The sequence below is a fragment of the Macaca fascicularis genome, chromosome 4, assembly GCF_037993035.2.
Source record: "Macaca fascicularis isolate 582-1 chromosome 4, T2T-MFA8v1.1".
Classification (NCBI taxonomy): domain Eukaryota; kingdom Metazoa; phylum Chordata; class Mammalia; order Primates; family Cercopithecidae; genus Macaca; species Macaca fascicularis.
This window is the reverse complement of record NC_088378.1, coordinates 62,746,734-62,767,272: the sequence shown is the minus strand read 5'-3', so window position 1 is coordinate 62,767,272 and position 20,539 is coordinate 62,746,734. Positions and strand designations below refer to the sequence as shown.

The 20,539-nt window shown below is 42.2% G+C and overlaps 1 protein-coding gene across 4 annotated transcripts in view; it reads left to right on the top strand.

The window, feature by feature from the left end:
* CNKSR3 (CNKSR family member 3) overlaps window positions 1-20,539 on the top strand; it is a 112,419-nt gene that overhangs the window by 49,488 nt on the left and 42,392 nt on the right. For 3 of the 4 annotated variants that reach the window (XM_005552188.4, XM_045391344.2, XM_045391345.2), the window contains 3 exons: window positions 10,324-10,487; window positions 18,957-19,159; window positions 20,165-20,252. In XM_005552188.4, the coding sequence (XP_005552245.3) occupies window positions 10,324-10,487; window positions 18,957-19,159; window positions 20,165-20,252 (455 nt within the window). The remainder of the gene's footprint in view (window positions 1-10,323; window positions 10,488-18,956; window positions 19,160-20,164; window positions 20,253-20,539) is intronic. The other variant, XM_005552189.4, reaches the window with a different exon arrangement.

The following is a 20,539-nucleotide window of genomic DNA, read 5'->3' as shown; positions in this document are numbered from 1 at the left end:
TATGCTTATACACACATATGCACGCGCACACACGTAAGTCAGTGTTGTATTTCTTCCCTGCCCTTAGTAGTATCTTTCAAGCTCCTCATACATTGTTTTTCGATGGAGGAGCAAGGAAGGAGGACTCAAAGGAGAATATTGAGGGCTGCCATTATATTCTGAATTCTGATGATCTCTTCAGTTTACTTAAGATTTGCATACCGGTTCTTTTTTTGTGATTTAGATCAGCGTAAACTCCTCCCTCCAAAAATGCTTTCAGACAACACCAACTTCTATTCTTTCGCCTGTCCCTTCTCTGGGCACTTCTCCCGCCATGGCTAGACTTTGTTCAGCAGCTCAGGGTCCTGGGAGGGGGCCAGGCTGCGTCCCTTTCACAGTGGTCGGAAGTTGTACAGAATCTGTTGGGGTTGGGGCAGCGTAGGCTTGGGAGCCCTGCAACTTGAGAGCCAGAGGTTCCAGGTTAAAGTTTTCATTTGGGACACGTTACTTACCCATTCAGAAACCTCAAATGAGGGCAGCCCATCTGACTGTTGTTTTCTGGTTAACTTGAATCCTTGAGCTAAGGTAGTCCTTCTATTTTTACTTTCTTAAATTATCCTGGCATGGATGTGTTTGCTAGCTCCAAATTTTGTTTAAATAATATGTCTTCTACTTATGTCATGAAATTCAAAGTGTGGTTGTTCCTTGGTTACGTTTTCTGATGTCTTCAGGGTGACCTAGGTCTCAGAGGACTTTGGTTACTAGCAAGAAAGTTGAGTTTGCTTTGGGAATAAGAAAGTGCTTTAGCGTCGACTGTCCTTCCATTCCGCCTGTTTTTGCCTTTTGTAAGAAATTGAAGCTGTGGGTTCGTTACTACATATTTGGTAGCTCTTCAGCAATGTGTAGATCAGCTTTTTCAAACGGGTAAGAGTCTAAACTTTTATTCTCTCTTCTACATTACTGTTCTTTCAGCTTGGTACCCCCAAAAATGGCCAGTGGGGTGTCCCTTGTCCTCAAAATCAGTCATTCCATTTCAGAAACAAAGTGAAAGAACTTTGCTGGTTCTAAATTGGGCTTCCAGAGTTCTTGGTGGCTGGATCTTTATTATGTGTTTGGATTTCATGTGGCCACTGCTTCCAAGGGAGCAGCAGTCCCAGCTCACAGCTCTGATCAGGGTCAAAACCCTCACTTAAAATGCATCGTTTTTATATGGTTTTTCTCAACACCAAGTTCATTCATTTGCTAGTCTGTCTGTCCGTCCTTCCTTCCTTCCTTCCTTCCTTCCTTCCTTCCTTCCTTCCTTCCTTCCTTCCTTCCTTCCTTCCTTCCTTCCTCTTTCTTTCTTTCTTTCTTTCTTTCTTTCTTTCTTTCTTTCTTTCTTTCTTTCTTTCTTTCTCTCTCTCTCTCTCTCTCTCTTTCTCTCTCTCTCTCTCTCTCTCTTTCTTTCTTTCTTTCTTTCTTTCTTTCCCTTTCTTTCTTTCTCTCTCTCTCTCTCTTTCTTTCTTTCTCTTTATCTCTTTCTTTTTCTCTCTTCTTTCTTTTTCTTTCTTTTGTAGCTTTGAGGATATTTAGGATTTAAGTTTCTGGGCAGTTTATTTCCTTTTTCATACTCTGCTCTTATAAGTAAAGATAACTTCTGAGTAGCTCAGACATATGTTGGAACCATGGATCTTTAGACCTGTAAGAAACACTGCAGCTTTCCAATCCAGTTTTCAGACATTATGTTTCATCATGGTCCCCATTCTTCAAATTAAATTTAATCACAAACCTCGAAGGATGGCTGATAAAATCAGAGCTGCAATTAGTAGTGTGCGTGGGTGTCAGTTCTAATGGAAGCCTGCTAATCCACGGATGGGAAGCCTGAGAACCAGAACTAAGTGGGTTAGCCAGTGTTACCCAGGCAGGACAGGGAGTACAGCCAGAAGGAGAAATTGGGCTCATTTAGGTAGAAATCAGATTAGTGGCAGCTGGGAATGGGGCTGTGGGGAGGGAGTGGGCAGCAAAGGGGCCCAAGGGAACTCTTTTGGGGGGCAATAGGAATGTTTCTATCATGATCATAGGGTGGTTGCATGACTGCCTATTTGTCAAAGCTCATAGAGTTGTACACTGGAAATTGGTGACTTTTAATGTCTATGAATAATGCCTCAAGAGAACTGACAAAAAGAAAATAATAAAGTGGCTAAAAAGTTGTAAGGAACCTCCTAAAACATTCAGGTCTTTCATTGGGGGAGGGGAGGTAACATTTTCTATGCTTTTAAATTCAGTGTAACTGTATGAAATGATTCCTTAAAAAATACAACAAAAGAAGAAAAACTCACGTTCCCTTAATTCCAGACTGGACTGGTGGAGTCTGTTTTTCTGGTCGGCAGAGGTCATCATCACTCTGTACTCATCGCTGCTGTCAGTTCTACCAAGGGCCTGTAAACCTGGGCCAGGTAGTAAATATTTTAGGCTCTGTGGGCCACAAGGTCTCTATCACAGCTATTCAATTCTGCCATTGTAGTACAAAAGCAGCCAGAGGCAATATGTAAACCAAGGAGTTATGGCCGTGTTCCATTCAGACTTTGTTTGCAGAAACAGGCAGCCAGCGGGATTTGGCCTGGGTGCTGTTTTTGCCAATTTGTGAGTGACATTTTTGTTACTTTTGGAGAAACTCAGTGGAACAGGTGCACTTACTGTGTCCTCACCAGTAGGGTGAGTTACAGCATGATGGGACTGCAGGGAGGTTTGGAAGAGGACGGGTCCCAAAGGGCTTGAGATGCTGTGTTGAGCTAATGGACTGGGATCTGTAAAGGACAGGATGGTTTTGCTCAGATGGAATGATAGAGAATGAATTAAGAGGAAAAAGGGAGTGAGCATGGCCACCACTTTCTAGGTTATTGCAGAAATCCGGGAAAGAGATAAGTTCAGCCGTGACAGTGACCACGAGCAGAAGGGGACATGGTGAAGGGATCCTCTGCAGAGACAAATGACAGAACAGAAGGCAGAGAATGCCTGTAGCTGGGATTACAGGCCACCACGCTCTGCTGTTTGTATGTTTAGTAGAGACAGGGTTTCACTATGTTGGCCAGGCTGGTCTCGAACTCCTGAGCTCAGGTGATCCCCCCCACCCTGGCCTCCCAAAGTGCTGGAATTACATGTGTGAGCCACTGCATCTGGCCCACTCCTGGGTTTCAAACAGAGTATTATTGAACAACCTCAAATTGCTATATTTAAATCAACTCTTTATCAACTGGTTCTGAAAATTAAGGCCTAAAGACATCAACAAAACGAGTGACAGAAGAAAGGCATTTCCAAGTGATGTCATTGGGTGACTCATCTCACAAAAGGGCACTCGGAGGCCTACCAGTAGACCACCTTTCTGGCTTTTGGCGTGCCCTGACATCAGCCTTGCTCGCTCCATTAATCCTACTGTGCTCACATAGAAGCCAAACCATGTCACGCTTCTGTTTGAAAACTGTCTTTTTGTTCTTAGCAACATGTCGTGTTTGGGGGAAGTTATAATATACTGGACAGTGGTATCAGTAAGTCGGGAAGGCTAAGGAGCTTTGTGTCAGGTCTTTACCATTTAATGGTTTTCAAAGTATTGGGAATTCTGAGAATATTGTGGTCAGGTGTACATGTACCACCCAAATCTTGTTTCCTTCCCTCTGGTTCAGATAATAATAAAGTGACCTTCCCCTGAACCCCATCTCCTTTGTAGTGGAGGTTGATTCCCAGTAGAGAACATCTCACATGTAGTAGTTGCTTCATAAAGTTTGTTGAATTAAATTGAATTTGTGTGAGTCTGTGATGATTCTCCTCGTGGAAGAACATAGTCTACCAAAATCCTGTGGGAGCAAATTTCTGTATCACATGTCACTTTATTTATTTATTTATTTTGAGACAGTTTCATCCTTGTCACCTAGGCTGGAGTGCAATGGCGCGATCTCGGCTCACTGCAACCTCCGCCTCCTGGGTTCAACTGATTCTCCTGCCTCAGCCTCCCGAGTAGCTGGGAATACAGGGGCCCACCACCACACCCAGCTTTTTTTTTTTTTGTATTTTTAGTAGAGACGGAATTTCACCATGTTGGCCAGGCTAGTCTTGAACTCCTGACCTCAAGTGATCCACCCTCCTTGGCCTCCCAAAGTGCTGGGATTACAGACATGAACCACCGCGCCCGGCACATGTCACTTGTGGTTCTTAAAAGTCTTGAGTGAGATGAGAGTCTGCAAGCTTTAGCTAAACTGATTTCTGAATTTAATCATTAAAAAAAAAAAAAAAAAACAGAAAGCAAAAAGCAATCTAAAAGCACAAAACCCAACTCAAGTGGAAGTACTCAATGCAAATGCTGGAAGAACCACTCTGGGCTCCTGTATTTGAAGAACTGAAGCTTCTGCCAACTTGAGCTTGCCAAGCTCTTGGAAGCAAAGCCACAGAGGGTATGGTCTGTGGGACACTTTCCACTAAAGTCTTGATGACCATTTGTTTTTTGGGACCTACTTCATGATCTGATTTTACTAATTTACAGAAAATGAGAATAGCCATAGGTTTTTGTTGTTGTTGTTATTGTTTTGTTTTGTTTCTGGTTTTTTTTTTTTTTGCATTGGGGCATTTACTTTAATTTCTTAGTCTTCAGGTATATAATCTTTTCTCCACTTAGGGGAGATTAATTAATTAATAAAAATTCTTAGTACGAGGCAGGTATCTTGTCAAAGACTGATACTGAGAGGCTTGGAGTTTTATTTTGTTTATGATATTTCTCTTTGTGTAGAAATGACCTCCTTTAATCTTGAAATGTTGAGATGTGTAGCAAATATCTGTAACTGATACCACAATCAACAGTTTATCTTTAGTTGCTTATTTGTATAAGAAAATAAAAGCAGGCCAGGCATGGTGGCTCATGCCTATAATCCTGGCACTTTGGGAGGTCGAGGCAGGTGGATTGCTTGAGGTCAGGATTTTGAGACCAGCCTGGCCAACATGGTGAAACCCCATCTAAAAATACAAAAATTAGCGGGGTGTGTTGGTGGGTGCCTATAATCCCAGCTACTTGGGAGGCTGAGGCAGGAGAATTGACAAGAGTGAAACTGTCTGGGGGAAAAAAAAAAAAAGGAAAGAAAGAAAATAAAAGCAGATGACTTTTGTGCATTGGTGTGATATTAATTTTTATGTGGAGTTCTTTGTCTTTCTTCATGCATCATGTGTTTATTTTACAAATATTTATTGAACACCAGCAATGTTCTCCACGCCAGTGGAGGGAGTAGTGAACAAAACAAAGTCACTGCTTTTTTTTTTTTTTTGGTTTTTTGAGATGGTGTCTTGTTCTGTTGCCCAGGCTGGAGTGCAATGGCATGATCTCGGCTCAGTGTAACCTCTGTCTCCTGGGTTAAAGTGATTCTTCTGCCTCAGCTTCCCGAGTAGCTGGGATTACAGGCATCCGACACCAAGCCTGGCTAATTTTTTTTTTTTTTTTTTTTTGTATTTTTAGTAGAGACAGTGGTCTTGAACTTGCTTGCCAGGCTGGTCTTGAACTCCCGACCTCAGGCGATCCGCCCGCCTTGGACTCCCAAAGTGCTGGAATTACAGACGTGAGCCACTGTGCCCGGCCAAAGTTACTACTTTTATGGTGCTTATGTTCTGATATAAATCATAAAATTTTTGTAGGTGAAACCAATGATGATTGCAGGTTCTCACATTTGGGAACACTTTCTGGGGAAGGTAATACATGGCCACCTAAGCATTTGGGAGTTTCTGTGTCTCTTTAGCAACTTTTATTCTGTTTCAAAAAATTTATTTATTTATTTTTTCTGCCAGGTATAGCAGCTCACACTTGTAATCCTAGCACTTTGGGAGGCTAAGGCAGGAGAACAGCTTGAGCCCAGGAGTTCGAGACCAGCCTGGGCAACATAGGGAGACCATGTTTCTACAAAAAATAAAAAATTTTAGTTGGGTGTGGTGGCACACACCTGTGGTCCCAGCTACTTGGGAGGCTAAGGCAGGAGCATCACTTGAGCCCAGGGATTCAAGGCTGCAATGAGCTATGATCGTGCCACTGTCCTGCAGCCTGGGTGAGAGAGTGAGACCCTGTCTCAAACAAACAAACAATTTTTTTTTTCTGTTAATGGAGATGGGGTCTTGCTCTGTTGTCCAGGCTGGTCTCAAACTTCTGGCCTCAGGCAGTCCTTTTGCCTTGGCCTCCCAAAATGCTAGGATTATAGGAGTAAGCCAGCATGCCCAGCCAGCAACTTTTATTCTGAACATTTAGAAAACTGAGGACCTGAATAAATCACATTTTAAAATTTAACCAAATTTACAGAGTATTTACTATGTGTTCTATGGTGTTTTAAGCTCTTTATAAACATTAACATTAAATTTTCATTACAGTTCTCTGTAGTGGGTAGTATTAGTATTCTCATTTTACAAATGAGACAGCCGAGTAACTTGCCCCAGGTTATCCAGTCAGTGAGAAGGGAGACTGTTATTGGATTGTGGGCTCTTATCCGTGTGTGTGTGTGTGTGTGTGTGTGTGTGTGTGTGTGTTTGTGTTTTCATCTTGCATTTGGGATTTCCTTGGAGGTTTAGGATTATATACAGCTAGATTTCATGACAATAGAGTAGGCCTGGGACCTGTGGCTCCCTTCTGTGAGAATTTCTTCTCTTTTTCCTTCACATTTAATTGCGTGTTTAATTTGTATAAATGGAATGTGTTTAATCTAATTTTACTGAATTATGTGTTTCTCTTGGTCCTGCTAGACTTTCTGTAAATTGCTTGAAGCAAGAAACTGGCAGATAGATCCATCTGACAAATAAGTAAAAGAGTATGGTTTATTGCAAATTCTAAGACTATTAGATCAGTTTACTAGAAATTGAGGCTTTTCCCTCCTTTGTGGGACTGCGTAATAGTTTAATTTAGCTGTTTATAAATGTTTAATTGTATTCTAAACAATAGGACTGCCGAACAATAGGTCATAATGTATTGGAATAATAAAACTCTGGGAGGCAACACTATTTAAAACCTAGCATATTCAATATATGTGTGCCTTGAGGACAAAGTCTTGAGGCTACAATAGATTCTATTCTTATAGGGGTAGTAACGTGATGTTTCTGCTTGATAATTCTACATCTCAGGGAACTTGTGATTATTTGAGGTTACAATGCTTATTTTCTCTCATAATCCTCAAGGAGATTCTGATTAGTTTCTCAGAGAAATGCTCTGTATTCTTCAATTCTCAATGTCTAGTCATTTGTAGCCTGCACACTGTCTAGAACCCTCACCATTCCTTCCATCTCAACCTTTTCAGTGCTCCAAACATTTCCTTACTATTCTAAAGCTACTTCTGAAATCCCACTTCTTCCGTGAATTTTTCAGTTCATTAACAGAGAAATGATCTGGCCTCATCTTTACTTCTCCTTAGCATTCAGGAATGAAGCTTAAGGAACATCCAATATACTTTTTCACTGTAGTTTTAATGGACTGATTTATTCTGTACATGAAAACGAATGTGAATCTCTCAGTGTTATGCTTTGTATTATGAGCAGTGAGCTTGTTTAGCACAGTAAGCATCACCTGTTCCATTGGTCACTGGGCCTTGTTTAAGAGAGTCCATCACGTGTGGATTAATATGAAAGAAAATGTTATTACATTTGTATTTGGTTGCTTGGACTGCCATAACAAAGCTCCATAGACTGGGAGGCTGGAACAACAGAAATTTGTCTCATCACCATTCTGGAGGCTGGAAGTCTGAGATTGAGGTGTCAGCAGGGTAGGTTTCTTCTGAGGCCTCTCTCCTTGGTTTACGATGACCGTCTTTTCCGTGTCTTCACATATCTTTCTTCTGTGTGTGTCTGTGTTGTAATCTCCTCTTCCAATAAGGACACAAGTCATATGGATGGAGCCCACCTTAACGATGTCATTTGAACTTAATCCTTCTTTAAGGATTCTCTCTCCAAATGCATTCCAGGGTACTGAGGGTTAGGATTGTAACATACGAATTTTGTGGGGACACAGTTTAGCCATAACAGGCTTTAAATATATAACATAGTTGTCCTAAACTTGTATGACAAACTAAAACAAAAAAATTCTTTTTAAAGCTTAAAAGTAGGCTAGGGAGGACAGCGTCCTGAGAGAGAGGAGAAGATCATGATCAGGCTTAGAACTGGCTAAGTGATTCTGGGTAAACTTCACAGTAATTTCTGTTTTGTCTGTGTTTTCTCAGTTTTTTGTACTCATTGGGATCTGAAGTGCCTTTTAAGTGACTCTAAGATTCTGTAATTCTATTTTAATAACTGTCTTGTGGTTAGACTTTACTGCTCATTTAAGAAGTTGCTGGAGAAGAATTTTTATAATCCTGGGTTATTATGTCATGTTTGCGAGAAAATGCAGAAGAACGAGGCTGTGTCCAACAGACCCTAACTTGCATTTGACCTCTTTTCTTCTGCATCAGCCCTTTTCTTGGCATCTGACCAGCTATATGACTGTGGACAGGTTATGTATCCTCGGTGAGCCTTAATTCTTTCATCCACAAGATGGGAACAAAATAGTTAGGAGGCTGTCCTTCAATCTTGTCCCTTGGCATGGTTGCCTGCTACAGATAGATACCGCCCCCCCTGCAGATGATTGATTCTGAGTGTCCTGGTGCTGAGGTTGCATTTGCAGCCCAGGTAGGGTGTCGGTCTCAACACCTGCTGACTTGCCTGGCCTCCACTGCCTGCCCGACTCACATGCCATGAAGGCCACCTGTAGCTCAAGGCTGTCAGAGCGGAGCTGGGTTTATATCAATATTCCCAACCTCGCTTGCTGTGTAATGTCTAGCCCCTGGGCTAGACAGATGTCATTTCAGGGAGGATGAGTTGGGTTCCAAATGGTTACCATAGATTTTTTTTTATTACTTCCTCTTCCTATATTTAATAGCCCCAAATGGTTATCAGAAAACTACTGTTTTTCCTGTCTTATTAGGAGGAAAATGGTGAACATTTGTAGGGCAGAGATGTAGTTTAGCCTCACACATCAGATTTTAATATCCACAGACTTTAGTAATCCAAAAAGTAAGTGCTAGCTCACAGAGATACCCACAGGACACAGGTTTTGTGAGGGTGAAATGAAATAAATGTGTGCGTGTGTGTGTGCGTGTGTGCATGTATGGGCATGTGTGTGTGTGCACGTGTGTGTGTGTGTGCATGTGCGTGCGTTTGGTGGGGAGGGGGCAGCAGCATGCTTTCTACATACTTTTCCAGTTAAATTGAGTGTTCATTCTTTGTGTTGGGATTGAGTTTATATAACTCGGGTCTTTTAAAACACCAAGGTGACTTTTATTATTAGGCTTGAATAGATCAATTGATTCAGGGTAAAATGTTATTCCAGTAAAACTATTAAAACAAGTTCTCTGTACAGGAATCATAATTCTCAAGTTCTGTTTGGCTTACTCATTTTAGTCAATATATACAAGCATTAAAATATGGCACTTTTGGCCATAATGTTTGACCTGGAAAAATTGCCATAAGCGAACCCATTTACCATGCCTTTTTATATGGTTCTACTGCTGGTATCCGTCTCCTTTAGAGTCTTTTTCAGTTGTGAGGGACAGAGATTCGATACAAACAAGCTTAATCTAAAAAGAAAACTTATTTAAACTTAAGTGAAAGATTCTAGGGCTAGAAGTATCTTTATTAAGCAAAGTTATATCCAGGGGTATATAGGATATTATTGGGGTATTTTCTCTCTCTCTTTCTCAAATGAATTTATTCTCAGAAAACTGATGAGAAAAATGACTGCCAGCATTGCCAAGGTTTATCTTTTGACTTCTGATTGGAAGGTAAAAAAGAGCTTCTCAGTTCTTGTGGCCATATATCAAATATCAAGGAAGATTTTGATTGGTTCTGCTTGAGTCACACGTCCATCCCTAAACCTATGACTGGCTGGTGTATAGAGCCCTACAGGAGACCTGGCCATGTGCCACCCACTGTGGCAAGGCGTCTTGAGTGGCAAGCTCCCTGGGATTACATGGGATGGGAGGGATGATGTCCCAAAAGAAGGGTTGCTTAGCAAACAGACAACATGTCTGGTCTAGATAATTAGAGTTTTAAGTCAGCAGGGGTTTGGCGTTTATTCCTTTAGTTTACAGGGAATGAAAAGGTAACTATCATAAAAGTCTGCTGGATCACTTGAGAATGTTAAGCTGCACTTGAAAATCTGTTTGAGATGTCATGCAAAGGTGCCCATTAGGTGGAGTAGGCCTCACATGGATAATCAGATAGTAGCATCACAATTGGTGATTGCTGAGATTGATGTGACATGCGGGCAGTTTGGTGGGGGTAAAGGAACAGAATGACAATAATGGGACTTCTGGTTGTTTTCGGCAGGGTTGGATGACTGCCTGCAACAATATGTCCACAAGTTTGAACGGGAGAAGATCAATGGCGAGCAGCTGCTGCAGATTTCCCATCAGGATCTGGAGGAGCTGGGGGTCACACGGATCGGACACCAGGAGCTTGTGTTGGAGGCTGTGGACCTTCTCTGTGCACTGGTTAGTTCAGGAGAAGGTGATCTGTACCGTGATGACATTCTTTAGAGCCTTGTTCTCTTAAGCTCTCATTGTTTGTGATTTAGCATATCACTGTTTTCTTAATGCTCCATTGAAATAAAACATGAGCCGAAGATACTATAGGAAGGGGAAAAAATGAATTATTTTCTACGTTAAGGGTTGGCAAACTATGGCCTGTGAGTTAAATCTGGCCCGCTATCTATTTTTGTAAATAAAGTTTTATTGGAACATAGCCATGTCCATTCACTTATGTGTTTGTGGCTGCTTTCTTGCTACAGTGAGAATTGAGTAGTTGTAACAGAATCACATGGTTCCCCCAAAGCCTAAAATATTTATTAACTTTTCCTTTACAGAAAGAGTTTGTCTTTTTCAGAAAATCTCTGTATTAGTCTAAGTTAGTCTAGTTTTCTTTTATAAGGAAAAAACGTTGGAAATAGTCCTGAATGAAAATGTCACCTTCTGGTCAGGCGCAATGGCTCATGCCTATAATCCCAGCACTCTGGGAGGCCGAGGCGGGTGGATTGCTTGAGTCCGGAAGTTTGAGACTAGCCTGGGCAACGTAGCAAAACCCTGTCTCTATTAGAAATACAAAAAGTTAGCTGGGTGTGGCTAGCATGCACCTATAGTCCCAGATATTCAGGAGGCTGAGTTCAGAGAATCACATGAGCCTGGGAGGTGGAGGCTGCAGTGAGCAGAGATCGCACCACAGCACTCCAGCCTGGGCGACAGAGTGAGACCCTGTCTCAAAAAAGAAAAGAAAATGTCATCTTCTAAATTGAAGTGAGAAATAGGTTCTGATTTTCATGTCTGGTTTTGTTACTATAAAAAGCGGTTGAGTTTCACAGATATTTATGATATTTAAATAACTGATATTTGCACTTGACATGACCTATGAAATGGGAAAAAAACGTGGCCTTCATTACATTTTGTAGGTGATGGATTTTGGCTTTAACACGAATGAGTAAAATCCTGCTGGGTCCTGACACTAGAATCACATGGGTAGCTTTGTTAGGTGTGGGCCAAAAACACCTGTAAGGACGTTTTGTTTATACATTGGTTAGTGTGGGTGGGATTCAAGTCTGCCTGCCCCGGTGCCAGGCTAAAGATGCAGTTTACTTAACTGTCAGGATTTGGACAAACTTGACAGCATTCAGGCTGGGTTAGTAATGCCCTGAACCCCAGCCAGGGGTATATACAATTACATCACTGAGAATGGTGGGAAAGAATGTGCTGCTGATGATTTTGCCATCGCTGGTCTGCGTACTGTTGATTATATAACACTTGCTGCATTGTGTGTATTCTTCTTCTTAAAATGGACAGAGCCTTGTCTTCTGCTCTGAGATGCACTGCTCTTGTTTAGGAAAGTAATGGGGAAATTATTTGTAGTTGATAAATGAGCTGCCGCCTGGGAGACGCTACAGCCAAGTAGTCTGAGCACGGGTCTGGGAAGCAGGAATTTGCATTCTAATCCCGGCTCTGCTACATCCTTCTCCCTCTGTGACCTCCGGGGAAATGGTGGTGTCTGTTTTTCCCATCTGTACAGTAACGCTCACCTTAGATGTGGCTGTGCACTATTGTGTAAGTGCTTTGCACTGCCCAGACGTCTAAGCATCCTGTTTATTACTGAAACTGTATTTTTTTTTTTTTGTACAAACATGTTTGAGTTTACTTTTATTATACTTTCTGGGAACATGGCTTTTCCGTCTTTTCTGCTTGATGTTTTGCAAATTGTCTCTTTCACTTTGCAGTAATACTTGGAGGACAGGTAAATTTACTTGGAAATCCAAAGTAAGAGAGGCAGGGCAGAAGGGTCAGCTAGAGATGCATCATGTACATCGGGTGGGATGACAAATATAACAGGTGCCCCTGGGCATTCTCTCTGCTTTTTCCTCTTGTCTACCTCTTAGAGCATTAGACTAAAATGAACAAAGCTGGACAAATGCCAGAACCTAAAGCTGTGTTTTATCTCCTACAATTTCCTTCTAATTTCCTTTGCAGACCAAGCTTTGACCTCAGACTCATTCTGGACCTGCTCTGTACCAGTGACTGCATTGGACAGGGGGGGTCACGTAGGGGTTCACAAAAGTGTGTGGATTATTTTAGTGAGTTTTACTAAAATGTCTTTAGTCTTGATATAATCTCCTTTTTGAATATTCTTATAATTCATATACTAATTATACTATCTTTTTAATCTATTTGTAGCATATAGATCTTTGGATGTATAAATTGGTGCTGCTTTGAACAGACCATCTCCAGGGCAGTCGATGTATAAATGCAGTTGGCCTTGGTGTTATAAAAGAGGTTTCTATGTAAACTTAGTTTAGTGGATGTTGATTTTATGATAGACAGGAAATGAATAGAATTAAAGGTAAGGAAGGGGGAGGGGAGAAACAAAACCACTGGAAAGTATCAATGCAAAGAGAGGGGCAGATAGATGGACAGGAACCTAAAATAGGAAACATTATTATATAATAATAATAAATAGGAAACAATCTTATAAACATTAATATAAAATATTAATGAAGATTCCAAAACTGGTGAGCAGTGGCTCACAAATTAGCTGGTCGTGGATAGAGAGCAATGAGAGAAACCGCCCTTCGTGAATATTGTCTTTGACTGGCAGTCGTGGCTTAGGAGAGTGATTTGTATCATACGATGAGACCAGGACCACCTTCCAGGATTGAATTAGAATCTGTATCCAGTTTTTCTTCCTCTCTCTGGGTAGAGGGTACCTGAGACCGATTATAGAGCTGCTCTTTTCAGTAGGATAGCTGTTATCCAATGTGACTGTCTAAATGAAAATCAACTAAAGTAAAATAAAATTCAGTTCCTCGGTTGTACTAGCAACACTCCAAGTGCTCAGAAGCTCCATGTGGCTAGTGGCTACGATATTGGACAGCACAGAAAAAGAACATTTTCATCTTTGCATAGAGTTCTGTTGGCCAGTACTGGTTGAGAGGATGTGATTGAGAATAACCAGTAAGAATAACCAATGAGGGTAAGTGTGACTGTGGCCAGGCACGGTGGCTCACGCCTGTAATCCCAGCACTTCGGGAGGCCGAGGCGGGTGGATCACAACGTCAGGAGATCGAGACCATCCTGGCTAACACGGTGTGAAACACTGTCTCTACTAAAAATGCAAAAAATTAGCTGGGCATGGTGGCGGGCACCTGTAGTCCCAGCTACTCGGGAGGCTGAGGCAGGAGAATGGTGTGAACCCAGGAGGTGGAGCTTGCTGAGATCACGCCACTGTTCTCCAGTCTGGGTGACAGAGCGAGACTTCGTCTCAAAAAAAAAAAAAAAAAAGGATAAGTATGACTATAACCTGTGTTCTTTGCCAAGTCAGTGAGGCCCAGTTTACTGAACACCAAGGCATGGGCAGCTGTGTTTTGAAGGTTGAAGGAGGTTGAGAAGTGAACAGTTGGAATTGATACATGTGTTAAATGATGCTACCTAGACTTGGGGTTAAATGAAGTGCCTGTAATGAATCTATGGGCCTAGAGTGCATATGCACACTGGCATGCCTCTGAGATTATTCGTTGCTTATTGTTTACCCATGGCAAATCATTTAAACGTGTTATCTTTTTTATGAGAAGAAATGCAGGAACAGGAATTTTTGCTGGCAAATTATATTTAACTTGATCTTGCTTATGAGCTTATTTAAAAATGCCTTAGGAAGACTGTGAACTATATTTCTTAGGCTGTCTCTTAATTGACCCAAGTCAATAAGATGACTTTGATTTTGTGTCTCTGGCACACCTTAATCACACATGTTAGATCACAAACAGAGCTAGTAGGAATGGATAAGATGGTAGAGAAGTTGTATAAGGTTTGTCCTTAGCTAAATGTGTATAATTTTAAGACTCTTTTTGCTTTCCTTTTCTCTCATTTAGTGTATGATTCCTCTAGCCAGATCAGGAAAGGATCCCTGATGGTGAACCCTAGGAAGTGAGATCTCTGTGGAAGGGTTTTAGTATGTGAATAGATTTTCAGAAACTCACTTTGTATCTTTTTTTTTTTTTTTTTTTGAGACGGAGTCTCGCTCTGTCGCCCAGGCTGGAGTGCAGTGGCCGGATCTCAGCTCACTGCAAGCTCCGCCTCCTGGGTTCATGCCATTCTCCTGCCTCAGCCTCCCGAGTAGCTGGGACTACAGGCGCCCACCACCTCGCCCGGCTAGTTTTTTGTATTTTTTTTAGTAGAGACGGGGTTTCACCATGTTAGCCAGGATGGTCTCGATCTCCTGACCTCGTGATCCGCCCGTCTCGGCCTCCCAAAGTGCTGGGATTACAGGCTTGAGCCACCGCGCCCGGCCACTTTGTATCTTAATCTGTATCTTTTTGATGCCTTATCTCGAAGCAGTTTCTGAAGGAGACAGGTTTTGGGGAAAAGACTGGTGAAAATAATTAATCTGGTCTGAGAAATTATTTATTTTTGGTGTTTCCTTGTGGGGCACTTAAGTCAATAATCCCTTCCTGATTATGCTTCTACAGTAGAGGTTCTTTTGAGCTAATATAATCAGTTTCTTGTTCTCTCTTTAATGTGGAATGGGGTCGAAGGGAAGGAACTTTCCTTTTCCTCCTTCCTTCTTTTAAAAATTCTATTCTAGCTATATTTATTCATCTTTCTAGGTCCATTATTTGTTTTGGGGGAAAAAAAGAGCAAACTGAGTGGAAAATGAAGAGAACCAGTTACAAGAAGCCACTCTCCCCCTTTATTTCAGTATTAAAAGTGGTACGTTTTTAGAAGATGGAGGTTTAAAGTTTCTTGCAACAATAAAATGCACTTAATCCTCTTTGAGTTCAACAAGTAAACATTATGTATATGGTCATAAAAGTTCCAAGTAATTTATGGTGACATTGGTTATTGAAAGCTGAGTTTCCTGCTTTTAGTTCGAAACACTTCATGTAAGTTGGCAGGCTGAGAAACTGACTGAATGAGGGGGTCCTTCCCTTTCATCATAGTTACAAGTCCTTCAAAACAAGCTCTGTCTTGTGGCCTCTTTATCCATTGAATTGTGAGTCTTTGATTCTTTGAATTTAAAAAGCTATGATGGAGATCCATCTTATTTTTGTCTCTCTGTTGGAGGACAAGATTATATTTTAGTCTCTAGAAAATAACATAAAAAATGAATATCACATTTAGATAGAAAAATACTGCCAATATAGAATATTCATTTATATTTTGAAATTCCGTTTTTTTTCAAAAGCTTGGAAGAGAAACTTTTCAGCTAATTTTTGCTTCTTTCAAAATTTCTAATCTTTTAAATATTATTTTTTATTTTACTAGGAGGTAACATAAATTTAAACTTCAAGTAAAATCTATTTAAAATTAGAATTGTTTTGTTAAAGTCAATGCCTTTTGTTGTGGTTTTTAACTTACCATTGTTCATCTTGCAAAAAAAAAAAAAGTTTCTTACATACTTCCGAGTATATTTATGCTTTATGTATCTTGATTTTGACACATGACTTGCCTCTTTCTGGCCCACATGGCTAAAGCCAGCTGAAAGAAGTTTCTCCACAGCCGGGTGCAGTGGTTCATGCCTGTAATCCCAGCACTTTGGAAGGCTGTGGCGGGCAGATCATGAGGTCAGGAGATGGAGACTATCCTGGCCAACATGGTGAAACCCCATCTCTAGTAAAATATTCAAAGATTAACTGAGCATGGTGGTACTTGCCTGTAATCCCAGCTATTTGGGAGGCTGAGGCAGGAGAATGGCTTGAACCAGGGAGTCAGAGGTTGCAGTGAGTCGAGATCATGCCACTGCACTCCAGCCTGGTGACAGAGTGAAACTCCGTCTCAAAAAAAAAAAAAAAAGTTTCTCCACTTCAGAGGGGATGTGTAGAATTTTGAGAAGCAGAATAGCTATTCAGCTTGTGCTGGATCCAGGATCGCTGGACAGTTTTCCTTATCCTTGTCTAATGTCCATCTTGTCATCTGTCTTATCATGTGGCCCTTTTTTGGGTAGGTTGTGTGGAAGGGGACATACACAGCAGAGAGAGTAATCAAAAGCTTGTGCCCTAGATGCAGATTGCCTTGGTCAGAAGCCCAGCACTACCGCTGATTAGCTTTGTAACTTCAGAGAATTTATTTACTGTTTTCATGCCTCAGTTTCCTTAGTGGTAAATTAGAGATAAAAACATTTCTACCTTCTTGGGCTGTTTTCCTGAGATAATACACGTCAAACACTGAGTCCAATTCCTCGCATAAAGTGTTCAATAATGTTAAGTATTCTGTTAGTCTCGGTTTTTAAATGGTACCAGATTCTTGCCTTGGGATGCTATTGAGACAGCATAATCTATCTCAAGAAATATGTTTTTTTTTTTTTTTTAAATGATAAAACAATTTAGGACACACAGAGGCAATTGAATACAGAAATTTGTACCCCACCTCTAATGTCACAGACTTATGTGTTATTTCCCAGGATTGGCTCTTTTCTCTGAAAGGGAGTCTAGGACAGTATTAGCTTATGAAATTGATTTTTTTGAAGCACCCATGTAAGCTGAACGTTGTTCAAAAAGAACACAGGTTAGAAGCACAAGAGCAAGAAATTAATTTTATGATTGATTGAGACAGGGTCTCTCTCTGTCACCCAGGCTGGAGTACAGTGGCACGATCATAGCTCACTGCAGCCTCAACCTCCTGGGCTCAAGCGATCCTCCTACCTCTTGAGTAGCTGGGAGTACAGACAGGAGCCACATCTTCAAGCTCAGGAGATCACGCTTAGTGAATTGGTGTTTAGTTAGTGCTGCTGTGTTTTTTTCTTTTTTGTGAGTATCTTGCCTGGTGGAAATCCACGCACTCCATGACTATATGATTGTCCGCTGTGCTGGAAATACCATAGTGGGCATACTCACAGAGCCCTGCTTCTGTAGTCCTCACATTCCAGTGGAGGAAGAAGGCCGCAAACACGGTGCTTCAGATGGGGCAGAAGTGGGTGATGGGCTAGAGAGTGAATCGAAGGGGCGATTCTGCCACCAGGGGACACAGGGCGATATTGGGAGACATTTTTTATTGTTACACCGGGGGAGGAGGTGCTACTGCCATCTGATGGGTAGAGAGCAGGGATGCTGATAAACATCCTGTAATACACGGAGACCCCCAACCCCACAAGCATTATCTGGCCCCAAATGTCAGTAGGACTGAGATTGAGAAACCTTGTTCTAGATTAAGTAAGTGATCAGGGAAGCCTTGCAGGGGAAGGGACATTTGGGTCAGCACCTGAGTGATAGCAATGAGTTGTTGGCTGGGCTCGGTGGCTGACGCCTGTAATCCCAGTACTTTGTTTTTTTTTGTTTTTTTTTGTTGTTGTTGAGACAGAGTCTTGCTCTGTCGCCCAGGCTGGAGTGCTGTGGCTGGATCTCAGCTCACTGCAAGCTCCGCCTCCCGGGTTTACGCCGTTCTCCTGCCTCAGCCTCCCAAGTAGCTGGGACTACAGGCGCCGGCCACCTCGCCCAGCTAGTTTTTTGTATTTTTTTAGTAGAGACGGGGTTTCACTGTGTTCGCCAGGATGGTCTCGATCTCTTGACCTCGTGATCCGCCTGTCTCGGCCTCCCAAAGTGCTGGGATTACAGGCTTGAGCCACTGCGCCCAGCCAATCCCAGTTCTTTGGGAGGCTGAGGCGGGCAGATTGCCTGAGCTCACAAGTTCAAGACTAGCCTGGGCAACACGGTGAAATCCCCTCTCTACTAAAAATACAAAAATTAGCCCAGCGTGATGGTGTGCGCCTGTAATCCCAGCTATTCAGGAGACTGAGGCAGGAGAATCTCTTGAACCCATGAACCTGGGAGGAAGAGGTTGCAGTGAGCTGAGATGGCGCCACTGCACTCCAGCCTGGGTGACACAGTGATACTCCATCTGAAAAAATAAAATAAAAATAAAAAAAGAATGAGCTGTCCACGACAAGATTTGTAGGAGGAGCATTTGGGGCAGAAGAACTATGAAGAACAAAGTCCCTGAGGCCGGAGTGGCTGTGGAAGGAGCAGAGAGAAGGCTGGTATGGCTGGGATGAGTGAAGTGTGCTGGGGATAGATCACACAGGGTTTTGTGGTTGTTGTAAGAGTTTTTCAAGTGACTAACTGGGCTTTTGTGTTATCAGAGAGTTTGAATATTGTTTTTTGTTTGTTTGTTTGTTTTTATTGTGAGACAGAGTCTGGCTCTGTTGCCCAGGCTGGAGAGCATTGGCGCAATCTTGGCTCACTGGTTCACGCCATTCTCCTGCCTCAGCCTCCCGAGTAGCTGGGACTACAGGCACCCATCACGCTTGGCTAATTTTTTGTATTTTCAGTAGAGACGGGGTTTCACTGTGTTAGCCAGGATGGTCTCGATCTCCTGACCTCGAGATCCACCCACCTCAGCCTCCCAAAGTGCTGGCATTACAGGCGTGAGCCACTGCGCCCCACTGAATATTGTTAATTGTTTTGAATTTTTTCCCTTTGATTTTATTTTCCACAGAATTATGGCCTTGAAACTGATAACATGAAGAACTTGGTTCTGAAACTGAGAGCATCCTCCCACAATTTACAGAATTACATAAGTAGCCGGCGGAAAAGTCCCGCTTACGATGGAAACACCTCCCGCAAGGCCCCCAATGAGTTCCTGACCTCTGTGGTGGAGCTCATCGGCGCCGCCAAGGCCCTGCTGGCCTGGCTGGACCGGTAAGTTGGAGATGTGCCTTTCACTGCCCTGCAAGAGTAGCGTCCAAGCTGCATGGTAGCTGTGCTTTGTGTTAGGGAAAGGAACCATTGTTGTTTCCGTATCATTTTTGCCGGCTCTTTTTTTTTTTTTTTTTTTTTTTGAGACGGAGTCTGGCTGTGTCGCCCAGGCTGGAGTGCAGTGGCTGGATCTCCGCTCACTGCAAGCTCCGCCTCCCGGGTTCACGCCATTCTCCTGCCTCAGCCTCCCGAGTAGCTGGGACTACAGGCGCCCGCCACCTCGCCCGGCTAATTTTTTTATATTTTTAGTAGAGATGGGGTTTCACCATGTTAGCTGGGATGGTCTCGATCCCCTGACCTCATGATCTGCCCGTCTCGGCCTCCCAAAGTGCTGGCATTACAGGCGTGAGCCACCGCGCCCAGCCTTTTACCAACTCTTAAGGAGTCCTTGATCGGTGGTAGATTTTAGGATTCCTTTGCCAGTTACTTAAACGGTTAATAGCAGGAACAAATTAACTTCAGCTTAGAGAAGAGTGAAATTGTGCTAAAGGTTGTGTTTTACTGAGATTAAATATTAATGGCTGAGGATTTGATTGGTATGAAAGCTGTTAGTTGACTTCAGAAGGGATGTTAACTGTCATTTTTGATTTGTTTTTTTTATCTAGTCCTCTCTTGCTATTCAGATTCCTATTTTATGTGTTACTTGAGAGAAACCAGTTAAATAAAAAGCAATTTAATACAAAACTTAGCCAGGCGTGGTGGCGCATGCCTGTAATCTCAGTTACTCGGAAGGTTGAGGCAGGAGAGTTGCTTGAACCCAGAAGGCGAAGGTTGCAGTGAGCCAAGATTATTCCACTGCACTCTAGCCTTGGCAACAGTCTCAAACAAAACAAAACAAAACAGAAAAGAATTTAGAGTAGCCCATGGGGTAGCTATACTTACCAACATGCAGTGGGATCCCAGTGGATTCTCCCTATGCCTTTTAAGAGGATTGTTGTTACCTTCCAGGGCTCCCTTTACAGGGATCACTGATTTCTCAGTCACGAAGAACAAAATTATCCAGCTTTGCTTGGACCTGACCACTACAGTCCAGAAGGTCAGTAGTATGTCATTTTCGCTTTCTAATTTTTTTTTTTCCTGCTCTTCCTCTTCTTGAAAGGATTTTCATGCAGGTGCGAAGTACAACTCTCCTCTCCCCACCTCAGTTTTTTTCCCATCAGAACTGGGGAGAGATGAAAGGCTTTAAATTAGATCCATTGTAAAGATGGTTTCTGTGAAGACTGACCAGTGGCCTTTGAATTAAAGATTACCTTTTTGTGTGTTTTAAAATAGTCAAACTAATAATTCCTGTATTTCCCCTAAAATGTTAGAACACTTAATTTT